General features: G+C 39.5%; 1 protein-coding gene across 1 annotated transcript in view; it reads left to right on the forward strand.

Moving 5' to 3' along the window:
- Window positions 1–20,611, forward strand: part of smg1 (SMG1 nonsense mediated mRNA decay associated PI3K related kinase) — a 125,646-nt gene that overhangs the window by 32,101 nt on the left and 72,934 nt on the right. Inside the window, exons 16-29 of the mRNA XM_037978496.1 lie at window positions 981–1,207; window positions 1,955–2,154; window positions 2,828–2,989; window positions 6,379–6,533; window positions 6,639–6,775; window positions 9,673–9,984; window positions 10,119–10,254; window positions 11,489–11,639; window positions 13,945–14,065; window positions 15,567–15,800; window positions 16,572–16,723; window positions 19,573–19,696; window positions 19,859–20,003; window positions 20,108–20,246. Of these exons, the coding sequence (XP_037834424.1) occupies window positions 981–1,207; window positions 1,955–2,154; window positions 2,828–2,989; window positions 6,379–6,533; window positions 6,639–6,775; window positions 9,673–9,984; window positions 10,119–10,254; window positions 11,489–11,639; window positions 13,945–14,065; window positions 15,567–15,800; window positions 16,572–16,723; window positions 19,573–19,696; window positions 19,859–20,003; window positions 20,108–20,246 (2,395 nt within the window). The remainder of the gene's footprint in view (window positions 1–980; window positions 1,208–1,954; window positions 2,155–2,827; window positions 2,990–6,378; window positions 6,534–6,638; window positions 6,776–9,672; window positions 9,985–10,118; window positions 10,255–11,488; window positions 11,640–13,944; window positions 14,066–15,566; window positions 15,801–16,571; window positions 16,724–19,572; window positions 19,697–19,858; window positions 20,004–20,107; window positions 20,247–20,611) is intronic.

Genomic DNA, 20,611 nt, shown 5'->3' on the forward strand with positions numbered 1-20,611 from the left:
GTTTTTCTTTGATTTGATTTCACCAAACATTTAAGTGATCTCAGATCACGATCATTCAGGATTTTTTTTCCAGCCACATTTCTTCCTCAAAGACAATTGGTCCCCACTATCCTTCCAGTTTTTAATAATGTGTTGGACCCAGTTTTAGTAGTTTCTGCAGTCTCCTTGGATGTTTTCTCTGCTTGATGCCAATGATTTGACCCTTCTCAAACAGACTGACATCTTTTCCACGACCACAGGATGTGTCTTTCAACATGGTTGTTTAAGAAATGAGAAGCAACTCATTGCTCCAGTTTGGGTTAAATAACTTGTTTCCAGCTGAAACATAGTTGCCCATGCAGTAATTATCCAATATGAGGCTTGGTTTTTTGGCCAGGTAATGTATTATTGAGCCGCAAAATTAGCTTACCTCCCGTGGTTAACTACTTTTTAAACTAAATGCAAAGTTGCTGCGCATTATCATGTATCTTTTCTTCTATAATGAATTTGTTTCTTGTTGTTTTTAGCTTTGAAATCCCACAGCCGGATGGTCAAACTGACTGTATGTCATCTCTACATCACATAATTGAGCCGCAACGCTAGTTGACTTTTTATCATATTGACCTTTTTGACTCTGTTACTATCTCGCTTGGCAGGCACAAAGGCACATGGGCGGCGAGCCGACTTTATCCCCTTTTACCACCTCAGTCCATTCAGAAATCACACAGATGGTCAGAAAGTGTCTGACCTTAAGAGTTTTATGAAAGTGCCTTTATTTAGGCATTCCTTCAAGGAATGTTATGCCTTTAATATTATTTCTTTTTCGTATCATACAGTTTGACAGACAGTTTTTTCTACAACCAAAACTAAAAGTATATTACAAATATATGTACAGCAGGCAAATTTTATTTTTTTGGTCATATATTGAACTATATTTTATGATTAGGTGGCATGTTTCTCTGTAATGGCACTTCTTAATCCTTCCATTTATTTTTCTACAGCAAAGACCCATGGCTGGAGCGTCTGTACTCCAGCTGTCAGCGACTTGAGAAGCGAGATAGTCATGGAAACTCAGATGGCAGCAGACCAGATGTGGTGCCACAGTCCCTGCTGAAAACAGAGGTGGTGTTGTGGCAGTGGGCTGTTTGGGAGGCTGCCCAGTTCACTGTGTTGTCCAAGCTCCGTACACCCCTGGGCCGAGCTCAGGACACCTTCCAGACCATTGAAGGTAAACACACTTTGTGCTTGCAACAGAGGGACAAAGCTCCAATTACTTTCCACATCATCATCATGGCTTATTTTAGTGACAGACTAAAGAAGACCAATGGCCCAAAACTGTTTTTCTTTTTCTTTTTGACTTTTTTTCCTAACAAAGAAACAAAGAAGAAGATTTTTCTTTTTTTTTATTTGGCACGTAGCCTCTAGGACACTATTTAGTTTAAATTAGATAAGTAAGACAGTACACAATGACTTTTATGTTTTTATTTTAAAAGCAAAGTTTACCTATGCCATTTTTATTTCTATAGCACATTTAAAAATGACAGTAATTATCAAAAAAATACATAAAAAAAGATAAAGTTAAAGAAAGTGCTAAACAAGTTGGTTAAAATAAAACAAGAAAAAACATTAATCACTAAGATAAATACAAAACAAACACGTACAGTACAATAGACTAAAAACAAGCTACAACAAGGAGACACTACAAAATCAAAGACCCAATGAGACTTAAACTGGACACAGCAGTAGGTAAATCATGACCTGTTCTGAGACCATGGTGGTTTGCTTTTTAACAAACAAAAACCCTACCATTTGGTACTTGTCTCTTTTTCCTGTTGTACTGATCAGTAACTAGAATCATATTGTGCCGTTTGTTTCAAACATTTTTGCATTTACTCCTGCTATGAAAAACAATGACAGATAAATTGAACTTGAACTTGAACACATGCATTCCATAAGTTTTTATTTGTGTTTTAAGGGATGATCCGGAGCCTGGCTGCTCATAGTCTGAACCCAGAACAAGATCTTGGAGCGTGGGTTGGAACTGGAAGTGATGGAGATGGTCACCACTCAAATCAGCTCCGCCTCACTCTGCTGCTTCAGTACCTAGAAAACTTGGAAAAACTCATGTACAATGCCTATGAAGGCTGTGCCAATGCTCTCACTGCTCCACCAAAGGTTTTTTCAATTCTTTTAGTTTTAATTTCTATTTGAGGCTTAAAGAAAAGTGTCCTGTTACACTGTGATTGACAGTGTCACAGCCTGTTAGAAAGATGGGAGGGTGTGTAGGTGGACTTTCATATGAAGGGTACAGCCCCATGACCCCAGTACAGAGACTTTGAATCCAAAATTACAACATGGCAGCTCCTTAAAGAACTGACATTTTGGCTTCAATTCTCAGTGGGAGAAGGCTGAGACATTTTGTCTATCTTTATAAATGTTGACGAGATCGACGTAAAGAGATATGCCTGTATTCTGACAGCTCACTAAGCTCACTAATGACCATAGCTAACACTTTTTAATTCTTTCAAAATAAACTGCAATGACAGAAATTGATGCTGGAGTACATCTGAATTTTTCTCTTTTTATTTTTAGTTTCTTACTTTACTTCCCCACGTACGTATGTAATGTGTTGTATTGTATTATAAGGAGGTAGGTGGGGGAATGAAGCACCAGAACTGAAAAAGTACAGTCTAAACAATTTGGTTTGTCACTACCAAGTGCTGGTGGGAAAATAAATTCACCCAATTTAACTAGAGTTTGGCTAATTACTTGAAAATTACTGCCCAGATCAAGCAGCAAACGAGTTCTGTAAGTTATTTTATAATAACCATCTTGTCTTATCTCTCAGGGCATTAAGACTTTCTTCTACACAAACCGTCAGACCTGCCAGGACTGGCTGACAAGGATTCGCTTGGCGTTGATGAGGGTCGGTCTTCTTTCTGGCCAACCTGCAGTGACTGTGCGCCATGGCTTCGACTTGCTCACAGAGTTTAAAAACAGCAGCACACAGGTTAGATCGCAGCTGAATGAACCACCCCTGCATTTGCAAGTAGTACTGATAATTGTTTAAAGGTTCTTGGTCACAGGCTGTTTTCTTTATTTTTGTTTTGATTTGTTTTTTTCCAAGTCATCTGCTTTGCTACTACTGTCAGTCCAGTGAAATGCTCATAAAAAGGCTGTATTTTATCACTCACTGCTGAAGGGTGAAGGCAGACAGTAATGTTTATGTCCATGTCTGTGTGCATAAATCCAAATATCTCATGAACCACTAGACAACTTTTAATGAAATTTGCAGAAAGTAATTATTAGATGTACATCTGTTTCTCATCAGTTTTTGGAGTCAGCTCAATTCAAGATGGCTACCACAGCCAACTGACCTTAAATACAGAAAAATGGGTATAACTCAGCCAGTTTGACAGATACTGACCTAAAAGATAGTGTGGTAGTAGCTGAGATGAATCCCCAACACATACAGTGCCTTTTTTATTTATTGGATATTTTAAACTTTTTTAACAAATAAAACACTGCAAAGTGGGGCGTGTAAAATTATTCCGCCCCCTTGCGTTAATACTTTGTAGCGCCACCTTTTGCTGCGATTACAGCTGCAAGTCGCTTGGGGTATGTCTCTATCAGTTTTGCACATGGAGAGACTGAAATCGTTGCCCATTCTTCCTTGCAAAACAGCTCGAGCTCAGTGAGGTTGGATGGAGAGCGCTTGTGAACAGCAGTTTTCAGCTCTTTCCACAGATTCTCGATTGGATTCAGGTCTGGACTTTGACGTGGCCATTCTAACATCTGGATACGTTTATGTGTGAACCATTCCATTGTAGATTTTGCTTTTTGTTTTGGAACATTGTCTTGTTGAAAGATAAATCTCCGTCCCAGTCTTAGGTCTTTTGCAGACTCCAACATGTTTTCTTCCAGAATGGTCCTGTATTTGACTCCATCCATCTTCCCTGTCCCTGCTGAAGAAAAGCAGGCCCAAACCATGATGCTGCCACCTCCATGTTTGACAGTGGGGATGGTGTGTTCAGGGTGATGAGCTGTGTTGCTTTTATGCCAAACATATCGTTTTGCATTGTGGCCAAAAAGTTTAATTTTGGTTTCATCTGACCAGAGCACCTTCTTCCACGTTTGGTGTGTCTCCCAGGCGGCTTGTGACAAACTTTAAACGAGACTTTTTATGGATATCTTGGAGAAATGGCTTTCTTCTTGCCACTCTTCCATAAAGGCCAGATTTGTGCAGTGTGCGACTGATTGTTGTCCTATGGACAGACTCTCCCACTCAGCTGTAGATCTCTGCAGTTCATCCAGAGTGATCATGGGCCTCTTGGCTGCATCTCTGATCAGTCTTCTCCTTGTTCAAGATGAAAGTTTAGACGGATGGCCGGGTCTTGGTAGATTTGCAGTGGTCTGATACTCCCTCCATTTCAATATGATCGCTTGCACAGTGCTCCTTGAGATGTTTGAAGCTTGGGAAATCTTTTTGTATCCAAATCCGGCTTTAAACTTCTGCACAACAATATCTTGGACCTGCCTGGCGTGTTCCTTGGTCTTCACCATGCTCTCTGCACTTTAAACACAACCCTGAGACTATCACAGAGCAGGTGCATTTATACGGGAACTTGAATTCGCACAGGTGGATTCTATTTATCATCATCAGTCATTCAGGACAATATTGGATCATTCAGAGAGCCTCACTGAACCTCTGGAGTGAATTTGCTGCACCGAAAGTAAAGGGGCTGAATAATATTGCACGCCCCACTTTGCAGTTTTTTATTTGTTAAAAAAGTTTAAAATATCCATTAAATTTTGTTCCACCTCATGATTGTGTCCCACTTGTTGTTGATTCTTCTTAAAATAATAAAAATGTTACATCTTTATGTTTGAAGCCTGAAAAGTGGAAACAGGCGGAAAAGTTCAAGGGGGCTGAATACTTTCACAAGGCACTGTATTCTGAGCACTAGGAAATTAAAACTGCAGGAAAAGATGAACTGATTGCTTGATGTGTGTCTGCAATAGGCCCATTCAAATATGTTTTAAATCCTACAAAAAGAAAAAAGTTCTGCTTACTTTGCTGCTCAGTAACATACATCTCAAGTTTTCTTTTCAAGTATCAGCTGCCACTTAAACAGGTGTCATAGTCCAGATTACTTTATGATACTTGAAAGCAGTGGACGAATGTAAATAAAGATTTAATAGTTTTTTAAAGCATTTTGAACTCCCTTGTTGCTGAAAGTGAACTTATAACAGCCTACAGCCTCTGTTTAGTCTAGCCTCTGAGACAAATTCATTACAGTAGATGTTTATCAGAGAACGCTGTAACCAAATTTAAAAAATCTCTTCCATTAATGTTTTCCTCTGTCTTGCAAAGTAATTCAACTGAGAACAGCAACTTAGATTTGACTTTTTCTCAAATTGATTATCTTGTTGATAATATTAAAAACTCAATGCAAACATCTCTTGATAAAATTGCTCCTCTGATAAAAACGTCATCAGTCAAAAGAAGCTGGCTCCTTGGTTTAATTTAGGGTTGCATAAAGAAAAAAGAACATTCCAGTTTTCTTTTTAGTACTGAGTCTAGACTAATGAAATGTCCCATCTCTGTTGAGCCATGTAGTCATGACTTCACGAGATTCTTTATAAATAAAATGGTTTCAATTAGAGAGAAAGTTCACACCATCCTTCCTACTATTGCCTCTAAAGGCAGCTTTAGAAATGTCATTAGAACCTGATTTGTGTTTGGACTGTTTTTGTCCTGCTGAGCTTTCCGAATTGTCAAAAATATTAGCTTCAACCAAACCGTCAACATGCCTGCTGGATCCCATCACAACCAGACTCTGTAAGGAGGTTTTTTCCTTAATTAATGTTCCCATTTTTAATCTGCTTAAGTTGTCTGTAATGAATAGTTATGTACCACAGAGCTTTAAGGTTGTTGTGATTAAACCTTTTCTTAAGAAACCTGATCTTGATTCAGGACCTTGGCCAATTATAGACCTACATTCAATCTCCCATTCAAGTGTGTGAACATCTGGACAAAAATAATCTGTTTAAAGAGTTTCAGTCAGGGTTTAGAGCTCATCATGGCGCAGAAACGGCACTGGTGAAAGTTACTAATGTTATTCATCTATCCTCAGATAGTGGACTTGTGTCCATACTTGTCCAGTTAGATTTTAGTGCTGCATTTGATACAATTAACCACAATATTCTATTACAGAGGCTTGAATATGATATTGGGATTACAGGAACAAATCTAAAATGGTTTAAATCATATTTATTTGATAGATTCCAGTTTGTTCATGTTAATAATCTTCTTCATTCATTTTTAAAATAAAAAGGTGTGTGAGTAAGAAATTGAATTCAGTTATTAGATAATTGGGAGGTTTTTGTTCTCACCAGGCCCCAGAGCTGGAGGTTCCTCTTGCGTTGCTGGTTGAGGCTCTGTGTGAGCTGCGTTGTCCTGAGGCCATCCAGGGGCTGGCAGCCTGGAGCCTCCTTACCTCTGGAAAGAGTCTCGGCTGGTTGGCATCGATTGCCCTGCAGGCTGAGGGACGGTAAGCTCTTCTTTACAGTTCACTTACAACGTAAACTCTCCCCCCTCAATGTTTTGGTGTATTCAGTTTGCTGTCTTTCGCTAAGGTGTGTATGTGTGTGTGTAGGTTTGAGAAAGCAGCTCTGGAGTATCAGGATCAGCTGTCTGCAGTGACTGGGATGGACTGCAGCATTAAAAGCTCTGATGATGGTGTTCTGCTGAAACTCTCAAACAGCACAAGTAGCCCCAAACACACCAGCAATGGTAATTTGATGCAGTTTATGTTTAAGATTGTTAACTCTATAAAATGAAATGTTTTGCATTGTCCTGTGAATGGAGATAAGTAATGATGTTCAGATAGGAAAGATAAAAGATATAGTCCACTGTTCAACAACCCAGATGAAAGCCTCACTGTTCCTCCTGAATCCAGGGTTTGATAATTGGTCAAACCCAGGAGTAAACTTTCCTGTGGACTCTGTGATGTGTAATCACTCAGTAGTTGGAACAAACTCTCCGGTCTCCATTTTTAAAATTGGGGACCAACCACCATCCCAGTCTGCCACTCTGCAGGTGTTGTCTGACCGTTCATGCAACATTGAAGAGACATGTCAACCATGACAGCCCCACAATCTTCAGCACTTTCAGCATCTTATGTCAAATCTCCTCCATTCCTGTGCCCTGCTACCAGACAGCTGTTTTACAGTTTGATCAAAGCAGGTGTCGTCCAACAGGTTCTTAGGTTGCTGCTGCAACAGACACCAATGATCCAGTTAGGTCTTCTTCCATCAAGATTTTAATTGTGAGGATATCTACATTTGGAGAGCTATTTTGGTGTGTTTTTGTTCCTTTTCCTTTCCTTCTGTCCTAGTGGGGTCACAGTCAGCCTTATGGTGTACAGAAAGTCACTGTGAATTCAGCTGCATTAATGAAGCATCTCATGAAGCTTAAAGCTTGGAACTCCCCATGCTCCAGAGAAATCTCCCCAGATGGGAAGTGAAACGTCTTCAGCTATAAAACAGAAGTCCAGTTGTTTTTATTTTTAACATTTGTTTTGGATTTTCCATGTCCTGGATGACTAAGAGTCTACATCGGTGATACTAATTCAGGTCAAACATAAAGCACTTTAACAAAACACTTTCAACTGTGACTTAGAAACCCTCTGAGCCCCTCAGTGTGATTTGTGATTGGCCCAAGGTCTGAAGACAACTCACTTCTTTGTGCTGCTAAGCGAGGTAGTAATTGAGCCAAACAGTCGACATGTGAAAAGTTGCTTTCTTTTTAAAAACATTTTTGGAATATCACAAGTACCTTTTAAAATTTTCACAAGTCATTCAGCCTATTTAAAGGGAACAGTTAGCCACAGGGTAGTTTGATATCCTTCTGTGCATCGAGAAGAGAAAGCATAGGCTAGAGCTGCCTTGAAGAGCTTGGAAAGAAGATTATAGATGTCCAGGTCAAGGTCACAGGTATTATTAAAAAGCAGAAGGTTAAGGGACTGGAACCAACGTCCCAGAACCTAGATGCAAGAGGAAATTTCAACCCCACGTTGATCAGACGAGTAGTGCAGATTGTAGAGAAAGAGCCAAGATAAGCATTAAAAACCATTCAAGCTGAACTCCAAAGTCACTTTGTCATCCATCCATCCATCCATCCATCCATCCATCCTTCGTCAGTGGTTATGCTCCACAGGTTGGATGTAAAGTAGAAGAGAAAGAGAGATTCTGGAAGGATCTCGATGAAGTGATGGAGAGTATTCCCGGGGAGGAGAGAGTGGTGATCGGAGCAGATCCGAATGGACATGTTGGTGAAGAAAACAGAGGAGACGAGGAGGTGGTGAGAAGGTTTGGTGTCTATGAAAGGAACCAGGAAGGACAGATGGTGGTGGATTTTGCCAAGAGGATGGAAATGCTATTGTCATCGCCTATTTCCACAAGAGGGAGGAAAACAGGGTGACCTATAAGAGTGGAGGCAGGAGAACACAGGAAGACTAGATTCTGTGTAGAAGAGGTAACCTGAGGGAGATTGTGGATTATAAGGTTGTGGCAGGGAGAGCGTGGCCAGACAGCATCTGATGGTGGTGTGGAGGATGAGTGTTATGGTGATGAAGAGGAAAAGAGTAAAGGCAGAGAAGAGGACCAAATGGTGAAAGTTGAGGAAGGAAGAATGTTGTGAGGAGTTCAGAAAGGAGCTGTTAAAGGCTCTGAAAGAGTTTAGAGATGACTGGGCTGCTACAACCACTGATTAGAGAGACAGGTAGGAAGGAACTTGGTGTGTCCTCTGGACAGAGAAAAGATGACAAGGAGACCTGGTGGTGGAATACTGAAGTGCAGGAAGGTATCCAGAGAAAGAGGTTAGCCAGGAAGAAATGGGACAGTGAGAGGACTGAAGAGAGTACCTGAGGAATGGAGGAGAAGTGTGTTGGTGTCAGTTTTTAATAACAAGGGTGATGTACAGAGTTGTAGCAGCTACAGGGGAATTAAGTTGATGAGCCACATAATGAAGACCTGGGAGAGAGTGGTGGAAGCTAGACTTAGACAAGAAGTGACTATTTGTGAGCAGCAGGATGGTTTTATGCCAAGAAAGAGCTCCACAGATGCCATCTTTGCTTTGAGGATGTTGATGGAGAAGAACAGAGAGGAACAGAAAGAACTTCATTGTGTTTTTGTGGATTTAGAAAAAGCATAAGATAGGGTGCTGAGGGAGGAGCTGTGGTTGTATGAGGACATCTGGAGTGGCTGAGAAGTATGTTAGACTGGTACAGGACATGTATGAGGACAGCAGGACATGTATGAGGACAGCAGGACATGTATGAGGACAGCAGGACAGTGGTGAGGACAGCAGGACATGTATGAGGACAGCAGGACATGTATGAGGACAGATAGCTTCAATGTGGAGGTGGGACAGCTCATCAGCTCTGAACCCCTTCTTGTTTGCTCTGGTGAAGGACTCTCTGTGGCGACCACTGCAAAGGGAACAGCCAAAAGAAGAAGAAGAAGGAATTGCAATAATTATTTGTCAAGTTCAAGTTGTTTCAAAGAGGGTTTTTTTTTGACTGTGAAGATAAAATAAAAAAAAATGTTTTTATCTGGCTTGTGTTGAGTTTAATATAGTACTGTAAGATTTTCACTATACTCATCTTTTTTTTCCATTTCTCATAATAGGTGACAGCAGGAAGACTGTGCTACTGAAGTCCTCTGAGTGCTCTCCAGAGGTGGTCAACTTCCTAGCTAACAAGGCCTGTCAGTGTTACATAGCACTTTGTGATTGGGCCTCAGTGAAAGAGTGGCAGAACACTATCAGTGCCCTCAAACAAAACTCCACAAATCCAGTCAACATCAACCTGAGGACAGATTTCAACTATATCCAGGCTCTGAGCTGCTTCGAAGAAGGAGATTTGGCAGCATGTGGGACTCAACTGGAGCTCCTTCCTGGGGAGGACTACAGTTCAATTTCTTGCAATAAGGACAAGCTTGGTAAGCATGGATACCAACCAAAACAAGTGAAGAGCTGTTACTGGACTATGCATTTGTTTGTGTATGTACACATAATAAAAATGTGTTTTCCAAGCAAGCGTAATAAAGATTCTGGTTTTCATGTGTTTGCTCAGATCTTAAGAGGCTTCTGCCTTCCATGAGTCCAGATCCGACAGAGCTGCAGAGAGCCATTGAGGTGCAGCTCCTTCGCAGTGCTGTCAGTGCCATGGCCAAAGTCAGCCAACAGGAGGAGCAAAGGAACACATCCGAGTAAATATTCTTACATTCTGATGCTGCTTGCATTTTAGGCTGCACATTTAGCAAATATGCCAATGAATTTTAATTGCTGTATTGTGCAGAAACATTTTGATTTTGACACCATGTTATGATTATTTCATATGAAAAAAGAGCATGTGATTTATCTCTTTTTTTATTAGAACTAACTAGACTAAGATAATCTTGTGTTAGGAAATGACGTAGTTTTCTTTTTTTTTTAAATTTTAGCTATTGCTCTGAGCCAATCAAAGTTAAGCTTTAGTTGCCTACTTATTGATCTAATAATGTTGTATGTTAGGCTGCTGAATCTACCACGTATTGCACCTCAGCTAGACATCAAAATTTGTGAACATTTTTAGGCAATAAATAAACAGAGGAATGTATCTGAAACTTGACTGATTCTAGAGGATTTTTTTTATTTACCTTGCAAAAGTATATAAAAAAACTTAAAAAAAAACAAAACAAAACAAAACTTCAGTGCGAAAGTGAAACTAAATTTCTACAGATTAATACCAATTAAATACAAATATTTGATGTAGAATAAGTAATTGCATAAATATTCACCGCTTTATAAAGAAGTCCTAATTTAACTCTGAGAAAAAAATTCTTGAAAATTACAAGTCAGGGGTTGAATACAAAATGATTTCCAAGGCCCTAAGCATCCCCAGGAGTTCTGTTAAAGCCATCATCAAGAAATGGAAAGTATATGGGACATATTTAAATCTACCACGAGCAGGCCCTCCTTAAACTGAGTGACTGTGCAACATGGAGAATAGTGAGAGAGGCCACCAAGACACCTGTGAGCTCTCTGAAGGACTTACAAGCTTCAGCAGGTGATATGGAGAGACAGTACATATAGCAACTGTTGCCCAGATTCTTCTCCAGTCTCATCTTTATTGGACAGTGTCAAACAGAAAACCACTGTTGAAGAAAACTCAAATTAAATTTTCAATAATCTTTTCTCTGAGTTGAATAAGGACTTTTTATTTTAAAATATTTAATTTATTTTGAAATATAGTTTTACTTTGACACTAAAGATTTTTTTTAAATCATTTTTGTAAAGAAGGCTAATTTATAGTGATCATGACTGATTTATGACAGCAATAAAAGCAAAAAACATGCAAGGGGTGAGTACTTTTACAAGGCACTGTAGATATTTTTTTCTTCTTCTTTAACTTTAATTGTTGTTTGTCTATGAAACAGCAGTTTTTTTTATATGCTGTTGCAGTACATTGGTGCGTTGCCTGAAACAGACCGGCAGAATCTGCCTGGGACCTCTGCGCCTATCGACCCTCACTCTTTCTGATGCCCTGCCCACCCTGCCCACCCTTCAGCTGCACTGCATTGCCACTATGGAGAACACTCTCACAGGTCAAGACGTAAGTACAAACGCACACTTCATGTTATTAAAATTCATTTGTTTATATACTTTTGCTCACAACTACATTGCTAGTTTAGTAAATGCTGATTCAGCATTCATTGAGCTATTATTCTGTTACTTTTAGCTAGCCTTTTGCTACTTTTAGCAAGCAATTTTTTTCCTTTTGATTTTTAACTAGTGTTGTGGCAGTTGTAATAAAATAGGAAATGATAGTTTAAACTCACAAACCTTATTCTAGCAACTGTGGATACTACATTTTATAGAACACGACTCTCCTGTATTCTCACTCTGTCCCTCTAACACAGTCTCTTCTGCACGATGCTGTCACAGCAGTGCCCTCATTACCCAAACAAACATTCTCATTCATTTTCTTTTAGGCTATGACTTATTTCATCACACAGTCTTTTGTCCAGATTGGTTTATATATTTCCCTTTGTAGAACAGTTTGTTTTGGTGTCTGTCTTGGACTCAGGGGTTCCTCAGCTATATCAGTCCTTGATGTTTCATTTGAGCAAAGTGAAAGTCGTGCTGCATTCCATCTTTTCCGATCACTGATGATGAATGAACTCAGGTCCGTTTACTGCTGTATTGACAAAGGATTGCTGTATTGGGTTTCTCCTCTTCCCACATGAAAAGGTTTGCACACTCTGACCATAGCTCCAACAGTGACCTTGGTGGGTTTGGCTCCTATCTTTTTGTTTATGTAAAGTGCACTTTTGGCTTGGTATTTAGTATTACCAAAAAATGACATCACAAAATGTTTTTTAATTACCATGATAACCATATCACAGACGATATTCCACATTTTCTGCATTTAATTTTTTTCAATTGGATTTGCCCAATTAAATATGTAACTTCAAAACTTGTTTTTTTTCTTTTACTTTTTATAAACAGATTTGACATGTCTCCACCCTTACCTGGCACAACATGCTTGCATGACTTGCAAAATACGGTGGTGTGATCCACATCTTCTATTTTAAAACCAAAATAATTCCAAACAACAGAAGTGGCTCCTTTTTTGGAATTAAATCGAGACTCTCAGGAGGTATTTCCGTGTTGTACTCCGCCATGTTTGGAGTGCCTCGCGCTTCTTCTTCTTCATTTTTGTTTTAATGGCGGCTGGCAAACAACCATAGGAAGCATTACCACCACCAACTGGTAAGAAGTGTGGACCACATAGTGCCTCATGCTGCACAGGTCATGCTCCGTTAGGAGAAACCCTTACGGTTTTGCCACATTCCTGACAGATAGTGCATGATGACAGGACTATGTAGACCAAATCAGTCTAATCAGTAAAGTTCTCTGAGGCATTGTTCAGTGCAGACCACACCCTGCTGTCCTTCATTAACTGATGGACAACCTTTTCTCACTGAGGCTTGGGAACTACAAGGCGCTTCCCTCTGAAAATCAGTGGTGACTCTGTAGCCAGTTTATGAAGGTTTGGCTTCTTCTTCACTTTTTGCCATCCTGAGTGGATGATTTGTCACAGTTTTGTAAGTTCAGGACAGTCTTCACATTCAGTTAATAAATCAGCAAGCAAGAGTGCAGTCAGGAGAGGAGAGATTTCAGCTATCTCTGTGATCCAGTCCTTTTCAGGCTCTGCAGCTGTTTTGGTGGTGGTCAGGGAACACGTGAGAGGCAATTTGCCATGATGTTCTGACTTCCTGGTCAGTACTGCATGTTGTATTGGACTAGGTCTCGCTGACCAGGGTACAATTCTCATGCCAGCTCTATTCATCTCTTTAGTGCTTAGCAGAGTGGTGATGCTATGATCCCTACACACATGATCTCCATCTGTCAATGAAATTGCACATCATCTTAGATTTAGCCATGCGTCTTCTGTAGAGCATCGGTCAATTTTTTACCACCTTGTGTATTTTCACTTAGTTCTTATACCACAGTCTACTCGGCCTGACACTTTTACAGCTGCGCTCTCAAAACAAAAAGCAATTATTTCGACAGAACAAATCAAATGCATTTACTATTTAAACTTGAAAACACATGAACTAGTGTTTTGTTTTGTTTTTCCTTGTGGGGTGGGTATGTGTATACACATATATACATGCATACATACATACATACATGCATGCATACATACATACATACATACATACATGCATACATGCATACATGCATACATACATACATACATATGAACACATGAACTTGTTTAGAGACTGGTGTCTCCAGCTCTGGTTGGCAAGCGTGACAAGTGTTCATCTGAAGTCAGCTGAGGAGTGTAACTCAAAACACAAATAAAGTTTGTTTGGGAGTTTTAAACCATGTGTTTGTATCTTTCACAGGACTGTGTTATCCCTCTTAGCAGTGAGGCATTAAACTCATGTAAGCAACAAGATGTACAGCTATTCCTCCAAGCCCTCAGATACTCCATGTTCCAAAGACAGATGCTCCACAATCTTAAAGGTAAACATTAAAGATGAGAACAGTTGAAATGACAGACTGTACTTACGGTTAGTTTATTGTTGATCAGAAATCAGCTGAATGAGGGCTCATGCTGTTCATTCAGAAATCATTCTAAAAGAGTTTGTGTTTAATTGTCTAAGAAAAATGGATGTTGTGCAGATCAAGCAAAAAAAATCAAAATACAGTGTTTGCAGGAAGTTAATACTTCTCTTTATTCAGGCCACTTTCCTCAGCACCAATCACGCCTCTCCTAAAGAAGGATGCCTCTTTAATAAGTAACTACGGGCCAATCTCTAACCCACCATCTTTGTCAAGCATCATTGTGATAGTGGTTTATAACCAAATTTACTCCTTTAGAATACAAAACTGTCTTAAGTGCTTACCAGTCTGGTTTTTGATCACAGCACTGAGATAAAAGTTTTAAATACTATTCATCCTCATGACATATCTGAAACTTCTACCTCAGTATTATTGGATCTTAGTGCTGCATTTAACATGGATAATTATATGATATTGATTGACAGACTGGAGCAGTGGTTGGGACTAACGGGGACTGTTCTAAATTGGTTCAGATCTTACAGGAAAAGTCAAGACTACTTTGTTTCATTTGGCAGTCATGAATCTGATCATATGTGGGATTCCTGAAGGCTCCATTCTTGGGACATTTTTATTTAATATCTACATGCTCCCTCTGGTTCAAGTTATAGAGTATTACAACATTACTTATTCATATGCTGTTGACACACATCTGTACATTTCCTTGCCACCATGTGACCAACATCTACCGACTAAATCAGCCTATTATTATCTTAAGAACATTGCAATAATTAAAGAATTCTTGTCTAAACAAACAAGACAGAAAAAAACTGGTGCCCACTTGTATTTTCAGTAGGTTAGAATATTATAATGGTGTTTTCACAAGTATTAAAAAAAAAAATCAGACAGCTGCAGCTCATTCTGACCAACACCAGGAACATAGAACATCAACATCACACCAAGTGTTTAATCACTGCAGTGGCTCCCTGTTTATAAAAGGATAGATTCTAATTGCTCTGTGAACAAATGATGCAATGCTAATAAAATTTACTTGCCATACAAAAGGCAAACTTTCCTTTTTGTCCTGCTACAAGTTACCAATGTCGGAGAGTTACACAGAGTGGATATTTACAGTAATATTGATTGGGGGAGCATTAATTTCTCTTAACTCAGACCCAAGTGATCTCTTTAGATTCAGTACGAACAACAATGCATGCAACAAGAAAAGCCTGTTTCTCTGAAGAACTGAAGAGATTTTAAAAAAATGTATAAATGTATTTTCTGTTTATACTAAATTTGACATTAAAAACAGAATCAGACATTTTATTTACACCTTTGTAGCATGGACTCAATCTCATTGTTTTTTAAATAAATGTTGGAAATACCCAAGTTGTACTCATTAACGACTCACAGTGATCTGTAAACATTAAAAATATTTAAAGTTTCCACCTTTGTACCCGTCCAGGTTACTCTTCATCCATAAACAGCCATCTTTTGGAGCTTTGTCTGACTGCTGCCAAGTTTTCCAGGAAAAAAGGCAACATAGTTTTAGCATCTCGCCTCCTCAGCCAGTGCTGCGATGGCAAGCAGCAGGAAGATCAGTGCCAGGCCTTCAGGCAGCTCACCTTGGAAGGCACTCTGGGAGAGAAATGGGGACCAGAGGTTCAGATAGAAAAGGCCAAAGTCCTGAGAACAGCAGGTGAGCAACAGAACACTGTTGATGGTTATGGTTCTCTTTACTCTACATGTGAACAGTATATCTGAGATTAGCTTTGTGTAAATTTGTGTTTTTTATCTTTCCGTGTTCAGCACTAGACATTCGAATGAACCAGACTTGGTCTTGGCATGTTGTCTTGAGCTGTAGTTATCATACAGTGGTGTGAAAAGGTGTTTGCCCCCCTTCCTGATTTCTTATTCTGTCGCATTTTTGTCACACTTAAATGTTTCAGATCATCAAACAAATTTAAATATTAAACAAAGATAACGTAAGTAAACACAAAATGCAGCTTTTTGCTCTATGAGCAAAGATGTAAGACTTCATGCCTTGTAAAAAACTTTATTTCAGTCGATCTGAAACTCAAGCAAACATGTCCGTGCAGCCACTTAAGCTAACCACTGAAGCTCATGCAGCTTGTTTGAGTGTCTCTTATGATGTTTTAGATCTTGAAATTAAACAATATTAACACTAAAGGATAATATTTGTATGCACAGTTCACTTCCTGTTCAGAAAAACACTCATCTCAAAAACTAAAAACAGTCACTGTTCGAGACCCTCAGCAACGGGGGACATCGGCATACCACTTGTGAAATTTTGTTTGTGAGATTTTTCCTATTTAAAATATTTCAACATGTGACATCGAGTCCTGTATTGTTTCTAAACCTTCTGAAAGCGTCTTATTATACTGGGTGGAATGAAGAACTCTGTCTTGCGCTGTCTTCCGTTTTCTCCATCAGTTTTGTGTATCCACAGGTCAGTCTCTGACAGCCATGGAGATGCTGAGCAGGGCGGCTCTGTCCTACTGTCATGTGCGGAAGAATGAAGGTGCCGCCTGCCGCTCACTGCTGACGCTCTGCAAATGGCTGCTGGCTGACTGGAAGGACATGACCCCTCAACTTAAACAGGCATGCTTTTATCTGAAATATCAATTCTTAGTGCAGCTTTCTTCTTTTTTATAGTATTTATGTTTTGATAATAATATCCTTTAAAACTCCTTCACTTTATTAGCAGTTTTACTGGTTTAGTTTTAGTCTTAGTCTTTAGACTACAACAAATTTTAGTTTTAACCATAATTTTGTCATCAGTAGTCATTTTAGTTTAGTTTTAGTATACTAAATTACAGTAAATTTAGTATACTAAAATATATACTGGAAAGGTCATAGTTTTCCAAATGTCCCTATGATTTTTAGATCAATATTTACACCTAGAATAAACACTTATTAATATGTAAGGTTTGCATGTGCAATGCACAGAGACAGATTTAAATCCTGTATAAATCAAACAATTTTATTTACCTTATTTTCCGGTCTTTAAGGCACACTTAAAAGCCTTCAATTTTCTCAAAAAACAAAAAAACAAAGAACAACAGTGCGACTTATATATGTAAGAAGTTGTAATGTTTTAGTACAACTTTAGTAAACTACAAAGCTGCACCGCTTGCAGCATTAGGCCCCCACATACTCGTGCGTACTCCGTGAGCCGCACGGACTCCGTGCTTATTTTCCACGTCACCGGGCGAGGAAGAAGAGATCTCTTGCTTCTTAGCTTTAAAAAAACAAAATAAAAATAGGTGCCTTTAGCCACCAGGGCAGCCACCGCACACCTGCCAGTGCTCTCAGAGAGCGGCAGTCACGCTGTGCGCTGCCGCCAATTCTGACCTGAGAGCGGTTGGTGTCGCACACAAAACAGTCCATTGTGAACACTGTTTCTTGCCGAGCAGTTTATTGTGCGACACAGAGTACGCGTATGCGGTCATAAAGCCTGATCCCAATACTCGCACTTGCACCCTCGTTCCACCCTCATGTCCTTCAAATGTGCGTTCATGCTGAAGGGTTTCAGTGCGTAGTGTGTCCCAATTCTCCAGACTGCTCTTTAGCCCCGCCCCCTTTGTGTACTACATCCACCCTTCAGCTAAGCCTGCATCCAGGTGGACTTCGGCGAAGTATTTACCCACAATTCATTGCTGCATATGACGTTTTGAATTTTTTTTATTATCCTTATTGACAATAAAAAGGTTTTGAATTAAACGGCAGAAATATGGTAGTGGTGACAGAGCAAGCTGCGTCTGTCATGAAAAAAGTACAGAAATAATTCTTGTTTCACTCTGCTGTACAGGTGTGAATACTATCAACAAGTCAGAACAAGTTTGAACAGGCAGATATCTCCTGCAATGACTTTGGAAAGCAAAAATACCTAAACTGTACTTTTAAAATCGTACTGGCACCTTCTTAAAATACCAATACAGTGACCGGCCCTCCCTGTTGGACGTCACAGTTACGGCCCAGAGGTGCAAGTCGATGACGTAACCTGTACTTTCCCATTTCTCCAATGTCTGCATGCTTGTAACCTGCGGAAACGAACCCTTCAGTGCACTTCGACTGAGTACACACTTTATAGAGGGGCGTAGGGTGTAGTATTGGGACCGGGCCAAAAATGGATCTTTGTGCAGTCGAGTCCGGCGGACGTCCACTTCGAGTCCAAGTTGAGTCCGCCTCAAGTACGCACGGACCTCCACGGAGTGAATTACGCCCAAGTGTGTGGTGGCCTTTACGTCAGTGCAGTATTTTCTGAAAGACGGGGCTGTTTTGTTTCACTTAATGCTCCTTATAGCCCAGAGCGCCTTGAAAATGGACCATTTATTTACAGTTTGTTTGTTGTTTGTTTGTTTTTGTTTGAATCACAACAAAATAATGGGCAATAAATTTGACATCACAAGACAATATCTGCATTGTTCACAATTATTTACATGATGAAGTAGACCTTCCTATAATGCAGATATTATAAATAAAAACAATATTAATAAAAGTCAAGAATGAATAATTTAGAAAATCAATTTACTAGTAATTTAGTCAAAACTCCAATTCTGAATTATTCAAATGAAAAATGTCAATGTAGCAATACTGTCCGACCTGCACTGCCTATACTGAATATCTGAGTTATTGTGTGAAGTGTTTTCCTGTTGCCTCCTCCTTTAGAGGAACAGCTGAACTATTCTGCTTGGATCTTCACTGTATTTGTTCAGTGGATCACTGCTGTAATCTGAAGTGATCAAAAAGGAGGGGAGGATGTTCTGATAATTATTTGATGGCTATTGCTTTTCTTTAAATGGTAGTAATATATGTATTTAAATCACAACAGAAAATGAATTGACTTCTCTTGTCAGTATTGTTTCCTCAGCACAACAGCAGATGTTTCTTTCTGTATGTAGCCTTGTGACAAAAACACAGCGTTAGCGTTATGTGATGTTAGCTGTAGCAGCTTAACTTTCCCTGGATGTCCAAACGTTGCTTTACATTCATCTTTTTACCAGTGACTGTTGCCCCACAGGGGTTCCACACAGTCTTGTTTAACTTGACATTTAATGTGAAGTACCAGTATGTGTGTTTGTTTGTGCCAGGTGTTTACATGTTTAGGAGTGTGCACAGAAGCTAGTTGTACTGAATTCCTTAGGATGGATCACATGTTCATTTTCTGCTCATCCCACCAAAATTAGACCTGATTGGATCACTGTCAGACACTTTTGTCCTTTTTTTAATTTGTCAAAGAAAATGTCAATAGATTTGATCATAGTTTTAGTCCTTGTGCTTTAGCTTTTATCTATTCATCTCGTTTTCAATCATAAAGAAAGGTTGTTGTCGAAAATATTTAGTCAGTGAAATTAATATAGTATTGATGTATTTGCTGTGCTGTGTGGTGATATTTTCTTGGAAAGAACAGGAATGAACAAGTTATTAAAGAACTTTTTTTTTTTTAGGTAGTAAAGAAGTCAGGAGCAGTAAATTCCTGTGCTATGTCACCTCTGAGCCGGAATATTGCTGCTCTGCTGGACCTTCCTCTGGAGGATCAGGGCAATCCCCACATCACAGCGGAAACCTCAGGTATCACATCATGTAGGATTAAAATACATTCAGACAACTTCCACACAATTTCATGGAAAAACAAGCTAAATAGTTACACAGAACCAGTTATTTACACAGTTGTCTTAAAAATGTTATGGAGTAAGATTGCCTAAATCCATTTTGACCTTTGTGATCTTACAGTGAATGTGGGTGTTGGAGAGCCAGACTTTGTTTTGGGCCAACTTTTTCAGCTCTCAGCTAGCCTGGCACCAGAACTGGCCAAGTCCTGGGCAGCTCTGGCCAGCTGGGCTTATCGCTGGGGCAGGAAGGTGGTGGACAACGCCAGGTTAGTACACTTTTCTTATTATTTTGTTGTTGTTTTAAGACCTACCAGCCTTCTAAATGATCTTCTGGGAGGATTAATGTTCAGAATGTAATGGTTTATTCCAGCCAAGGGGAGGGATTGCCTCTACTTCCAGGAGAAAAAAAAGAGATAGAAGAGCTGCTGCCAGCAACCACCAGCAAAGAAGACAAAGACACAATCTTCAGCATTCTAGGACAGGCCATGTGTCGGCCGACTGGTATACAGGTAGAGTCTGTTTTTGTCTAAGTAGGATCAGGTGCATTTATAGCACCGAGCATCTCATGACAAACCTTTTATTCCTTAACACATGTTTTCAAGAATTTAAAAAAAAAAAATCTTAATGAAATTTGTTATCAAATGAACAAAAAACTTGAGACAAAATAATACAGAAATAAAAGAGTGTAAAGCTGAGTGATTTTCATAGAAACTTATTTTAATTGTTTAAAATCTGTCAGAATGACAGAATTATCCATCCATCCATCCATCCATCCATTCTCTTCCGCTTATCCGGGGTCGGGTCACGGGGGCAGCAGCCTAAGCAGGGAGACCCAGACTTCCCTCTCCCCAGCCACTTGGGCCAGCTCCTCCGG

This window comes from Kryptolebias marmoratus, linkage group LG12 (assembly GCF_001649575.2).
Source record: "Kryptolebias marmoratus isolate JLee-2015 linkage group LG12, ASM164957v2, whole genome shotgun sequence".
In the NCBI taxonomy this organism is placed as follows: domain Eukaryota; kingdom Metazoa; phylum Chordata; class Actinopteri; order Cyprinodontiformes; family Rivulidae; genus Kryptolebias; species Kryptolebias marmoratus.